We start from the raw sequence: 13,566 nt of genomic DNA, 5'->3' as shown, positions 1-13,566 counted from the left end.
ATGCCATTCTATCCTGCCATGTCCAGATTGCAGCGCTCATGATCAAAACACAGATATGAGAAAAAGAAATTTGTAGTAGTGTAGAAAGGGTTGTGTGCGACTCTGCCGCGTGTCTTGCCGCTCAGAACCGGGAAATGTCCCGCCCAAACAGGGCCGTGATGAGCCACTGCGCCGGAATCTTGAGCTTGTTCCGCCAGCTCATGCTCTTGGTCAGGTACGCGGTGCGCCAGAGGATCCAGGCCGGCCAGCCCTTGAGGCCGTCGGCGCCGTGCTGGTGGATGGCGCGCTTGCTGCCGAGGTACGCCATGGCGCCCCAGTTGCGGAACTTGAACTCGCCCTCGCCGTCGGCGTCGCCGCTGTTGATGCGCTTGCCCAGCCACGTCGCCTGCTGGCTGGCGACCTGCGCCGTGGCCGGCAAGCGGTGCTCCTCCTGGACGGTGCAGTCGCCGATGGCGTAGACGTCGGGCAGCGGCACGCGGGGCCCGCCGGGCGCCTGCTGCGCGAGCACGCGCATGCGGCCGTCGGTCGTGATGCCACCCGTGCGGGCGTCCTCGACGATGCGGCCGAAGCCGGGAATGTCCTGCCGCAGCAGGCCCGCCACCAGCGGGTTCTGCATCAGCCCCGTGCTCCAGACCAGGAGGCCGGCGCCGACCTCGGCGTCCTGGCCCTTGATGCGCAGCCGCAGGATGTCGCCGTCGCGGCGGATGCTCTGCAGCGAGTGCTCCGTCTTGACCTGGATGCCCTGGCGCTTGAAGAGGTCCATGGCGTAGCTGGCCAGCGTTTGGTCAAACATGGGCAGCACCTTGGGCGCAATGTCGTAGACGGTCACCCGTACAAAGGGCACCAGTGACGGGTACAGCTTGGCCAGGTCCTCGTGCACCAGGTCGTGCAGCTCGGCCGCGAACTCGATGCCCGTCGGCCCGCCGCCCACAATGGCAAAGTTGAGCAGCTCGCCGCGCTGCGCGTCCGTCGTCGACGGCAGGTCGGCCTTTTCAAATGCCGTCAGCACCTTGAGGCGGATGGCGCGCGCGTCCCCGACGTCCCGCAGGAAGTTCGCGTACTGCGCCACGCCCTCGGTACCAAACGTCTGGCTGTAGCATCCCACGGCAATGACGAGCTTGTCGTAGGTGATGTCGAACTCGGGGCCCTTTTCCGGCCCCTTGAGCGTGCTCGTCTTGCTGCCCGCCGTGTCGCTCATCGTGTTGGCCTCGAGCCGAATCGTCTTGTTGGCAAAGTCAATGTCAGACGCCCAGGCCTGGTGGAACTCGTCCAGGCCGAGCCGGCGCACCGGCTCAATCGAGGCGCGGAACTCAAGCGTGCCGACAGTTGTCGACGCCAGTAGTGGCGTGAAGACAAAGTGCGATCGCGGCGAGATGAGCACCCGCGACGCCTTGGAGGGCTTGATGGTCTGGGCGAGGCCGTAGCCAGCCCAGCCCGATCCAAGGATAACAACTCGTTCCTTTTCTCCAGGGTTTTCTTTCTCGATTGTCAATGTACGGAGCGCGATTTGCGCGGCGAGGATTGCGGAAACTCACTCGTCTGAGATGGAGCTGTGGTGCTTTGAGCTCGAGTGTAGCTGGGCACCGTTCCTACAGCTACTCTTGTTCCGCTCAACATGGCCACCGCACGCTTTGCGGACATTCTCGTCATCTCGCCAAGGGCCTTCATTTCCATGAGAAGCCACAATAAAGACAATTGTGTTTTGAACAGTCTGGCGAAGCACAATGGCAGCAAAATGCTTCGCCTGCGGTGGGTGCAGGGTACGCACTAATGATATCACCAGCTACTAGATGTAGATCCACACACTTAACTGGGTAGGAAGCTTAAAGTTTTCTGCATGTGCTTGCGCTTTCGGAAGTCGTTTTTGGCGTCAGGCAGAGTCCGTCAGCAATAGATTGGTCGAGCGTAATCATGCAGACCCAATTGGTCGGCTGGCTGCAGAGCCTCTTAAATACTACTATTAGACAGCCATGTCGACTTCGACCAAATGATGACTCGTTCTGTCTTGGACGATAATTCGCCGGAGTCCCGGAGCGTCCGCGTACCTGATGGGACCCGGTAACCGGAGTGCCTGCTAAGCCCGCTCATTAGCCTGTGCCTTGCCTGGGCTATTTTATTTATTCACCAAACCCAAGTTATTAGTTAAGCCATAGCCCAGCCCGATGCATGCGGCTCCGCGGATCCGATAACTAGCCAGGCGTCTTTTACAGCTGACAACGGTGACGTTTCGGGTCCCGAAAATGCCACAGCCGACAGACAGGTCCCTGCAATTTCTGCGCCGCGTGACGAGCCATTTCTGGAATGCCGTATTTGTTTTCAAGTCAATGACTTGGTCGCTTCCGCTCTTCTTGGTTCCTTCTGCGCAACGCAACGGGTTTGTAAGCGGAAATATCTAATTTGTGTACAAAAGGATGCCTAACTACATTTTTTGACGACCCAATACTCCGTCTCCAGAAAGCAATACACAAACAAGACTAATAATAAAATCTCAAGTCAGTCAGCATGCCCATTTTACTGCAACATGGCGTCCAAGCTCTCGCCCAGGACGTCCTCTATCTTGACGATCCATCTATGTGTCTCTCTCTCCACAACTTCGTCGTCATCTTCCTGCAGCTCGCTGATCCTCGGCAGCATCTCGTGGAGCATGGACAGCCACTCCTCTCCCAGCTTGTCTGTCAAGGCCTGTTCGCACTTGACCGCTGCTAGTCGCACAGCCGTCTGCTCGGAGCGCAGGTGCTGCAGCAGGGCCGAGTTGAGTTCCTTCTGATGTGTCTGCGAATCAGCCGCGGCAGCTAGCTCGACAGTCGCGGGGATCAAATCTGCTTCAACGTCGATCTGTGGGGCCAGTAGGAACTGCTGTAGCAGCACGGGCGCAATCGCTCCAAAGTGAGCCGGCGCCTGCCAAAAGTCATCCTGGTCGTGCTCGAAGCACTTGCTCAGCGTGCCAAGCACGCGTTTCCACAAGTCTCGGCTTTCAGTACTCGCCTGCGGCTGAATCTTGCCGAGGATCTTGACTGCGTCGTCTAGTACATAGGTAGCGTAATTGGTCACAATCGATTTAAGGTTGTCGAAGAAGGTCTGCAGGAACCCGTACACAGCGAGCTGCTGCAATGCGCGGCCGCTGTTGTCTGACTTCGGCACGTTAGAGCCAGGCCACTCGACAATCTGCTGGAAAACGGGGCGGAATGCAGCGTCGTTCAGCTTGTAAATCATTTTCATGGCCTTTTCATACACCACGACTTCCAGCTCCGATATTTGCCGCAGCACCTTCTCCCCACCTTCGCCGGCCGAAAGGATGCGTCGTCGTAGGTCAAAGGCCTTGAGCAAAATGCTAGAGATGATAGTAGAGTTCTTGGCAACGACTCCCTTTGAGTGTCCTTCGATTGTCAAGCCGAGGATGTTTATGAATTCAGATAAGGCCTGGCGCGTCATCCTGTTAGTAAATGCCCCACGTTTCTCGATTGATTGTGAGATATTACTCACCAAAGGACCCGCTGACAGGGCAGATTCCCAATTGCGATCCAAGCCAGTGAGCATTTCCTTAGCATCCATCTTCTTGGCAAGAACCTCGAGACAAAGCACGCGATTGCTATTGGTTTCGGCCTCCAGGTCAGCGGTAGCCGAGGTATTCGACACACGCAGGATCTCGTCCAAATATGTGGATAGCATGTAAGGCAGGTGCTCTGCGAGCGACGCCAGCAGACTGTAGCTGGCCGAATGCAGCTCCTCATCTGCTGCATCCACATCTAGGCTTTGCTCTAGATAGGCAATGGCCTTCGGGACGGCAAGAGGCAGCACTGGAATAATGGCCTCCTGCAAGACATCCACCAAGGAAGTCAGACAAAGAAGTGCCATAGTGCGCAGAAGCTTCTCGCTCTGGCCCAGACAATGCTCTCCGGCAATTGTGGATGCTGCAGCGACAACGGCCTCAATATCTTTCTTGCCATACTTTTCTGCAATCTTATCCACACATGTAACGGCGGTGTGCTTGTAGCGGATGTCCTGGGACTCGCGGATGGCGGCAGTGAGCTGAGGCAGGAACGTGAGAAGCGCGATTCTTGCGTCAGGGTCGTTATTGCCCTCTGATTCAACGCGAGCTTCGAGGGCCTTGAGCACCTTGTGTCGTAGAGTCAAATCGGGCCTATCTAAGAGATTTTCGACAGCCTTGATGAATTCGCCAATGGAAAGGAGGTTGAGCAGGTTAGCGAGTGCTACGCCGCAGCGGGTGCGAAGAGCCTTGTTCGCCTTGACAGTATCGGACAACAACAGAATATTCTCCAATAACGTAGCGTACGTAGAACGTATCTCGGCAGCTTCCATATCATCGCGGTCCTCGAGTTTGGCAATCTGCGACACAAGTGCCTTACTTGATAGAAGGCTGGGAAAAGCAGTCAGCTGGCGAAGAGCAATTTTGTTGACGTCTTTGATCCCGCCGTCTTCGCCAGCCCCGAGAAGAGTGGCGGATAGGCCTGGCTTGGACTTGAACAGATCAGCGGTAAGGCCGAGAAGTTTCACCAGTGTCTCCAGCTGAATTTCTATGCTGAAGTTATCTAGAAGCTCGGCACTGAATTGCAACAGGTCATCGCTTGCGTCGTAGCGGTTGACGAGCATACTGATGAGAGCAAACAAAAAATCCTTAGGGCCCAGAGTTTCCACGAGAGCGAGGAATAGGTTCGGTCTTCGGTGAGACGGAACATGTTCATACGCAGTCGTGAAACTGACCAGAATATCAGATGCACCCGCGAGGGGGTTCTTTTGTCCCTTGCGGAGGCTGGCGATCAGAGGAGGGACAACCTCCTTGATGGTTTGAGAAACAACATGTGCGGAGTAGTCATCGTTCTGACGGAGAACGGAAGCGCCCATGAAGGTGAAAATGGGCATAACACTGTGTAGAACTAAGCTGGGAGCTGTGGTCGCGAGGTTGGCAATCAAGAGCAGGGCGGCATTCTGAACAACAGGGCTAGATGACTTTTGAATGCAGTTAACCAGCAAGTCGCCATAACCACCAGAGCTGTCGATGCCGAGATCCTTGTTGGCTTTGTAGGCAGGCATCATTGCCAGCAGGCTGCGAAGAATGAGGTTCTGAAGGTAGCCGAGCTCCGAGCCAACCACAGTTCTAAAGTGCTGGAGCTCCGAGAGGGCCGTGAACAACCCATCAAGCAGCTCCGGATGATTCACAGGTTCAGAGTTATCCACCAACTGCAATACAAATGTGACCTTGCGCAGAGCTTTGCTCAATTCGGGAGTCACTTGCATGATGAGCTCGCGATTGCCATCAGTAGAGCTCGTGCGGCGTCTCTTGTTGGGTGGTGGCTCCGTAATCATCTTGGTACCGGTCTGGATAGAGTCCAGGAAGTGAGAGAGTATGTCAGTGGTGAGAGGAACGGTTCGGAGAAGGTCCGACGCTTCCGTTTCCACGACAGAAGCTGATTCGTCGGCTCCGGATTGCTGCGAGAGCTCGAGGAACTGCTCTGCCACTGTAAACTTGGAATCGTCCTTCATCAGCGGCCACATTTTGCGAATACGAGCAAAGATGGCCTGGACAAGATCAGGCTTTTCGTTGGCCTCGGCGTTAGTCAGGATCTCGATGAAGAATTCAAGACCAGCTGCGTCATTCGGAACCACGATATCGACAAATCGAGCATCCGCTTCGGTTCTTTCAATGTGCTCGACTCGGCACATAGCTTCAACTTCAGCATCGCTCAAACTGGACCACCACCTCAGTGCAGGTAGTAGTGATTTCGTTCGGGAAGTGCCGCTCACACTCTTCACCTCGTTCAGAACTTTCAGTAGTCGCTCTTTCACAAGGAGAATTGGAGTTTTGACAACATGCTCCGAGAAAAAGGACAGCAGAGCGAGCCTGCCAGAGGAGGACATGTGGTCCTTCTTATCCATAGAAGATTCGGGTTTGACGTGATATGCACCCTGCTCAATGGCAGCCTTGATCACGACGGCGATGTGGTTACAGTCCATGACACATTCTTCAATAGTTGGCAGCAATTGAAGGTGCAGCAATCGCATGACAATCTCAGAAGTTAGAGGCTTGCCGTCTTTCGACTTCCCATATAGCGTGCCGGCGCCCCAGACTGATTTGAAACTGGATTTTACAGTGTATCGGCTTGATAGAACAACGATAAGGTCTGCTGCAGAACGTCTGACACGCTTGGAAGGATCTGAAAGAGCAATGATACAGTAAGGGATCAGGTATTGCAGGTCAACTTTGAGGTCTTCGCTGGCTTTCACGTTGTTCTTGACTGCATCGAGGGCCGCCGTGCGGGCAAGAGCGGGATATGGACCAGACCAGATACGCATGAAGAAGCTGTAAAAACTGCAGTCCTTCAGCGCGGTTTGGCGGCGCAGCTTGGGGCTCTCCTCGAAGGAAGAGAACAGGGCTGCATCTTTTGAGTGCTCGGAAACAATGGAGAAGAAAAGGTGGCTGAACTCGTTGAAAATTTCATTTTGCTGGGGTACAAGACACATTGACAAAGCTTCGGAGTGTGAGTTGAGATTGCCAATAGACTGTTCGATATCGTCTCGGGTGTCGGCCTGGGAGGCAACAGCTGGAGTTGTGCTGTCTTCTGCGGGCTCTGGTAGTCGCCTAGATCGAAACGATAAGTCAAGTTTCATCTCGAGTTCCTCGATATCGAACTCGACCTCCTCAATGACCGACTGGACAATATCACCAGCCTTGCCGGATACATGAGACAGAGCAATCAGCACAGAGCCGAGTTCCCTTCTAAGGGACCCGTCCTCGTCGTTGTCATGGTCAAGTTTGAGAGCTGTCAGGAGGAGCGACTTGAATATGACAGCAATTTGCTTTTCTTTGAGAATTTCGCCGCTCAGAATGGACATGATGGTTGAGAGACCACGGGAATCGCCCTTTTTGGTGAGTCGTTCGATCAGTGCTAGGCAGAGGCCGTTGGCGAGCTTATCAACCCGCCGTTCCCGGCCAATTTCAACAAGTAGAGGCCCAACATTTGGAACTTTCATGAGAGCCTTGGTGACCTTGCTATTCATCTGCTTGGCGGACCTGAATTGGGCCATAATCGTCAGGCAGACAAGACCAGGGCGGGTCGTGTCAGATGACCAGCCGAGCACGGTCTGCTGCATGAATGCAGTAACTGCGGCATCCTCAAGGCTTCCCTTGGAGACAAAGACAATCATGGCCATGTACGACGCAATTTGAAGGCTAGGAACCGCCTTCATCATGAGTGACTCGGCAAAGACGGGACCGAGCCTGTGAAGCAAGGCTTGTGTATTTTCAGCTTGGACTGCAGCGCGTCCAGATTTCGTCTTGTCTAGTAGACCGTTGACAGACTCGGTCATAAGGCCGGCCCAGAATGTGACCAAAGCAGGGTGGTGGTATTGCTTGCGGCATGACTCCAGGGTATACTCGGAAACGAGCGACAGAAACTCGGGGTGATTGATGGCTTGATGCACGAGGATGGATCTGGGTGGCGCCGTGAGGGATCGAATGTATGGATCGAGAAATCGTATTTCCTGGGGGACTGTGCGCGGCAGTATCGAGAGCAGCGTTGCAAAGGCAGAGATGGTATGATACGGCAAGAATGCCAGAACCAAGGAGACGGTATTTTCTTCGTGGATTCTATTTGACAGTCAGCAGCGAGTTGGTGATGAAGTGAAAGGAAGAGATACCTGAAGCGTCTAATGAGCCATTCAATGGCCTTGATCGCCGGCATCAGGCGGAGGCGGCCACCAACCAGGCGCAGAAAGGCTTCTACTTGACGGTTGAGCTCAGCATTTTCGGACGAGGTCAGCTGAGTTCGGTCCTGGTCCTGGCTCTCCTCGCTGAATATTGTTGCTTGGAAGGGCAGAAATCTGGCATCTAATTGGCACAGATCTTCGAAGCCTTGGAAGCAAGTCGCATAGAGCGTTTGAAGGCTCTGCGTGGCAGCAACCTTTGGTTCCCAAATCAGGGATTTGGAGTGCGCTGCTTTTTGAGCCTTGATATTTAAAGTAGATTTTGAGTTGGCAGCCACTTGCGCCAGCTGCGCAGCAAGTGAGGTCGCCATTGTAGAAAAAACCAGGGGCTCTTCTGGTGGTGAAATCGGCCGTACGAATTGGCGGGGAGGCTGGCCTGTAAATGAAGCTGGCGCTGGCGGACTGATATTTTTTTTTCCTGCCAGGGACCAACAATCAATCAGGCTTTATCGATAAGCCGCTTCCTGAAAGGTCACATGACTCTTCTGTCACTTTTCGGTGTGCCAGATGTTGGAGAAATAATGGGGAAATCTGCAGCATGAGGTTTTTGTTTCTTTTTTCTAAAATGAAATAATGTATACATCATGAAACATGAATTTTTGTAAACCGGAGTTGAACATCATATGCTGCTGGGAAAGCCACTTTTCGCCATTTCACATCCAAGTTACTCATAGCCTCATAGCCTCATAGCCTCATAGCCAAAGAGGGGCGAGAGGGGTAGGCGGCAGACTCGGAACATTTACAATCTTTGAATCTATTGTGTATTTTCTACTTTCTTGTTCTTTTTCTTTCAGAATTTTCCTTGTTCCCTGTCCTTTTTTTTTCGGACAATTTCAAAGAATAAAATGGCTGTGAGCGCTACAGGTGCTATGCCGGACACCATCTCAGACTAACACTGCTGTCTAGGTATCCTATCCACAAGTCGTTTTGCTCGGCGACTCCCTGTTCCAGTTCTCTGTCGACACGGACGAGGGTTTTTCGTTTGAAGCAGCTCTTCAGTCTAGTAAATATTTGATGCTTCATTCTCTATAGTGAAGGGGGGTTTTTTTTCCCTGACACAGTCTGTAGGATATTCTCGTCGCCTAGATGTCGTGAATCGCGGCTTATCTGGGTACAACACTGCCAACGTTTTGGAATATTTTGACCGCCTTATTCCTGAGAAGACATCATCTTCTCCGGAAATCAAATACTTGGTACTGTAGCTCGATAGGAATACGCATATCAGATTGTCGCTAACATGAATAGGTCATTCTTCTTGGTGCAAATGACGCGGTGGTGCCGCTGCCCAGCACTTGGCAGCATGTTCCGCTTGAGCAGTACGGTGAGAATCTACGCAAGATAATCACGCACCCACGCATTAGAGCGCATGACCCCAAGATTTTACTCGTGACACCGCCACCGCTGGACGAGATCAAGACGGCCCGGGACGACAAGGCAGAGGGGTATCCCTGCCCCATACGCCGCGCAGCAATCAGCGCTCAATATTCTCAAAAAGCCCGAGATGTGGCTGCGGAATACGAGAATGTGACACTGATTGACTTGTATCAAGTGCTGATGGACAAGGCCATCGAAATGGTGCCGGGTGATTATGAAAAGGGCGGGCCGTTGCCGGGCACGCCCGAGAATGGCAAACAGGCAGGACTCGACAAGCTATTACCTGATGGACTCCATCTAGGCGGCATGGCGTACCGAGAATTTTACAAGACGATCTGGCCTCATATTGGAAGCGAATGGCTTCGTCTGCCGGAAGGAGATCGGACAGGATACGTATTTCCAGACTGGAGGGAATTCGAGCCGAAGAAGGCCGAGTAAGTTGGGATTATGGAGACGCAGCCGGAGATGAATTGATGCAGCGTTTAGAGATGAAACTATAGAAATGGAGTTTATGATGCACAGTGCCGTTTTTGGTGGCAGCCTATTGTTGATTAGTTGCATTACGGTCAGCTTTTGTTGAAGCTGTGTGTGCGAGTCGGGAGGCGACCACACCTGGTATTTTTCATAGAGTGGCTGCCAGCCCCAGCAAAAGCAGATTATAGTAATCGAGTACGAACATTTCTGATGCGTACACAACGCCGACTTGCTTGTCCGCAAGCTTCTCTATCTGAGGGTCGCTTTTGTGCCGTCTTGCGGCTATGTAGCCGCGACCACTGACTCCAGGCCCAACACAAATGACTGCAGCCTGCATGAACTATAAAGTCTTGGTAGCCTCCACCCACTGACATGCGGCAGGGCCGCATCACCAATCACCACTTAGCATCTGCTCGAACACGGTCGATGAAACAGTTCGTAGGTGAGAAAGAGGCCAAAGTAGATGTTTGCCGGTTTTGACTGAAGTGGAGTGGAAGGGATGCTGTTCCTTTAGCAGTGACTAACGACAATCAAGTCGCCAACTGGAGTCATTTAGTAGGTACACCGTCAATCTTGGTGCGACCGGGACTTCTCACGCTTGAAGGTGGCCGTTTCAGCGGCCGTCTAAAGAAGAGATGAGTTGTTCGGACAATGCTGGGATATTCACCAGTTGTCATCCGACTGGTGTGCACCGCATTTGACTCGAGGGCAGACTTGTACACGAGGAGACTCCGGCGCAAAATCTCGTCTTGAGGCGGGCTCCAGAGCTGATGGAATTCTGTGTGGCTGTTCCCTGATATACCAGGACAATCTCTATTATACTGTTCTGTGCGGCCTGCTACCTGTGCATTCGCGAGTGTCTCACCTATGGCAGGCTCCAGGGCTGGCAGTGTAGACGAATATAGGGCTAGTATATGAGCATGCTGGGGCATTGACAACGTCTTTGAATTGCGCAAAGAAGAATGGAGCAAAAAGTATACTCGATACTTTGATAGAAGATTTTTCTTTCTCTTTTCCTTGTCAAGCAAACTGGGAAAATAGGAAAACTTCTACAAAAAGGCATCATCAGCGTGCTTTGTATTGCATACTAACATTATTTGCTCAAAGACCAAGCGAAAATTGTTAGTCCTCCAATCCACCTACCGAGTGTCTACCAGTAAGTACTTAGGTCCTTGTACCAAACGAAATACATGTCACCCCACTGTAACCTGCCCGCTAACTAGAACCCCCCCGCCAGACTTCCCCACCAACTACAGCCCAAAGACTCACTGCCTTTCTTTGTCGTGCAACCCATCGTTCCTCACGTTGGCACGCTAACTGGCTGGCTGCATTCGTTCGCTACAACTTAACCTTGCTTCCAACAACGCACTCTCTTAGGCTACGCAAGAGCTCCGTGCTCTGCCTCCGAAACTCATATCCCACGCGAACATTCTGCAGATTTTCCCTCGACCATCACGATATCGTCATTCAGCTGTTGCTTCCGCACAGCCTCAGCATTCGACGCAAGCAACTGGTACCAGTCCTCTCAACCGCCCTCTGGAACGAACGAGCAAACGAACAACGAGCGACTGTCCAGCCACCCTGCCACATTGCCTTTGCCCAGACACTTCTGGACTTTTCAGCCTATTTTTCATACCAAAGGGAATTCATCCATCGATACCACATCTCCGTCTCCGTCTCCGTCACTTTCCCGCCAGCGCCATCTGTAAAACGTCGGCAGTCTCATAGTAATCCGATCGCAGAGACTACCCCAGCCGACTCGCACGTTGATCACGACGCAACCTTGTCTTCCGGGCCCAGCACGCCTCTTGTACCTGCTCCTATCCAGAATCGCACTATCAAAGTGCAAATATAGCATTCCAGGGCTCCTAAACTCTGCATCGCGCGCCAATCGGCGGCCATCTATGCCCTTGCTGGGCTAGGTCCATGCTACTGCGCACCTTCGTCGCACGTAACCTGGCTGGATTGTAAGCATGGACCGCACATTTCCGATCACGCCAGAGGACTTGTATAACCTTCAAATGGAAGTTAAGCAAGTCCAGTACGCCCAGACGAATCACGCCGAGCGAATATTGCGCTTAGAGAAGCGTCAGACAGATGATTCGGCGCTCAAGTCCGTATGGAACTCGCCATTCCCGGGTGTTCTTGCAGGCACTCCCCAGCAAGGTACCAGCCAACCCAACCTGCCTTTGTCATCTCCAATATATTCGAGCAACATGATTAACTTTCTGCAGGGCCCGTTCAAATTCCTCACAATGACGTGTTCGATGATTCTGACGAGCAAGGCGAGCAACTTCTGGGCTCGTTGCATCTGGGGCCCGCAGAAGAAGAGCCTGTTCGTCGCGGTGCTGCGTCAAGAGCCAACAGCGTCCGGTTCGACGAAAGCGCACTGCACGGCTCCGGTTGGAGCGGCGCACAGAGCAACCGGCATTCGGGAGATTTTGGCTCTCGTCCCGCAAGCGGCCTTTTTATGGAACGGACCCTCTCTCACAAATCTGATGGCCGCCACAGCTCGGCAGGACACTCGGTGCACTCCCATCATTCTGTCGCGTCTGGTCGCGCAAGCAGCGTCGGCCCAGACACTGGCGGCGACGACGATGACTCTTCATTCGGCATTTTGGAGCCTTCCATCTCTCTTTTCGTGCTTGGCTCCGTCCCATCCATCATACGTTGCTGGCTGACGACAAATTTCGCTCATCGAACACTTCTTTACGCAGACGTATGTAGCGGATCGCAAAGATCGACCATTTCATACTCGTTGCTCGAGGAGCTCAACCTCGTCGAAGAAATCGACAAGGACGTGGATGGAATATGTCGCGCTCGTCTCCAAGTCTATTTTGCAGAGGCCGTCGTGACCAGACGTGGTCGAAGCTCGGAAGGGTCCGAAGGCCTGGTGCCGTCCATGACCGTTGCCTTTGAAATCGCTGAGCCTAGCCAGACGACCACCACCACGGGGGACCGTAAGCCCATTCGGATTTTCATTGGAAGTGATGCTTTGCGAGCTCATTGCGCAGACATCTTGTTTTCACAAAATACCATGGTGCTATATGGGAACGACCGCGATAGACTACGCGTCCCATTTGTACGTCCCGAAGATGACGAGGTTTTCCGACATATCAGTACCGCCAACATGCTACCTGAAAAGCAAAAGCTAAATGCTACCGCTGCACCTTTTGTTCTGACAGAAAAGCCTGACATGAATGGCCAGCAGACGCATTCTCATCTGCCAGGGACGCTCGGTGACGACGCTGATGTTGCAGAGCCAACGTCGCCGATCGTCGTACACACGAGAGGGCGCAGGCGCGGCAGCACCAGATCTCGTCGCAGCACAAATGAAAACAAACATACGCGGGACTCGAGCCACGGGGGCGCTCTGTCTGGCAAGGAAGATGCTACCGGCTCTGAATCTTCCAGACGAGAATCCTCTGCCGGCATCTGGGGCTCGTGGCGACATGGACCAAGTGGTGGCCATGAAAAAGATGCTGCTCCAATCAGTGGTTATCAGCCCGCGCCAACGCGAGGATCTCGTGGCATGAAAGCTTTGAAGCCAGGGAAGTCCAGTTCATCTGCCAAAACCGGAGCTGCTTACGAAGCACCACTTCCTTCGCGATCCGACGGCCGACGGAAGAGCCAAGCCAGCGTAGGAGGGGAAATTACGAATGGAAGTAACAAGAGAGACGCGAAGCGATCTGTAAGCGCCACTAGCGAAGCTAGATCACATGCTTCGACGCGCGACAAGAGTGTTGCGCCGCCCGGCTCACGTGGAGCGAACCCAGTTGGCGTCGCGTCTGCCTTTTCTTGGATGACGCCTGGTGGCAAAGCCAAAGGTTCGACAGGACAGGACTGAAATATTGCGAGCGATTTGTAAATCACAGGGAATAGATATCATGCGAGAAGAAACCTTGCTTGTCAACATGGTTGCTTGAGTGTACTGTAGAATCCACAGGGAACAGAGCTTGCTCGAGACATTACACGCCCGGAAGCCGTTGCTCCCCC

General features: G+C 53.2%; 4 protein-coding genes across 4 annotated transcripts; 2 read left to right on the top strand and 2 right to left on the bottom strand.

Annotated features, from left to right (window-relative positions):
- Positions 1-121: 121 nt before the first annotated feature.
- V2A60_004946 (uncharacterized protein) lies at positions 122-1,674 on the bottom strand (the record flags this gene model as incomplete). The annotated part of the gene is made up of 2 exons (XM_083256260.1): positions 122-1,476; positions 1,536-1,674. 2 exons carry the CDS (start codon positions 1,672-1,674, stop codon positions 122-124), a joined length of 1,494 nt encoding a protein of 497 aa, XP_083112386.1.
- Positions 1,675-2,511: 837 nt separating this feature from the next.
- V2A60_004945 (snoRNA-binding rRNA-processing protein UTP10) lies at positions 2,512-8,033 on the bottom strand (the record flags this gene model as incomplete). The annotated part of the gene is made up of 3 exons (XM_083256259.1): positions 2,512-3,420; positions 3,484-7,606; positions 7,657-8,033. The coding sequence occupies 3 exons, from the start codon at positions 8,031-8,033 to the stop codon at positions 2,512-2,514; spliced, it is 5,409 nt and encodes a 1,802-aa protein (XP_083112385.1).
- A 534-nt stretch (positions 8,034-8,567) lies between these two features.
- Positions 8,568-9,534, top strand: V2A60_004944 (SGNH hydrolase-type esterase domain-containing protein; the record flags this gene model as incomplete). Its single annotated transcript, XM_083256258.1, has 4 exons — positions 8,568-8,573; positions 8,629-8,725; positions 8,791-8,915; positions 8,968-9,534. The coding sequence occupies 4 exons, from the start codon at positions 8,568-8,570 to the stop codon at positions 9,532-9,534; spliced, it is 795 nt and encodes a 264-aa protein (XP_083112384.1).
- Positions 9,535-11,543: 2,009 nt separating this feature from the next.
- On the top strand, positions 11,544-13,417 carry V2A60_004943 (uncharacterized protein; the record flags this gene model as incomplete). The annotated part of the gene is made up of 3 exons (XM_083256257.1): positions 11,544-11,736; positions 11,805-12,530; positions 12,585-13,417. 3 exons carry the CDS (start codon positions 11,544-11,546, stop codon positions 13,415-13,417), a joined length of 1,752 nt encoding a protein of 583 aa, XP_083112383.1.
- Positions 13,418-13,566: the final 149 nt, after the last annotated feature.

Source organism: Cordyceps javanica, chromosome 3 (genome assembly GCF_051103115.1).
Source record: "Cordyceps javanica chromosome 3, complete sequence".
NCBI classification, from domain to species: Eukaryota; Fungi; Ascomycota; class Sordariomycetes; order Hypocreales; family Cordycipitaceae; genus Cordyceps; species Cordyceps javanica.
The sequence above is the reverse complement of the archived record's forward strand: the minus strand, read 5'-3'. Positions and strand labels throughout refer to the sequence as shown.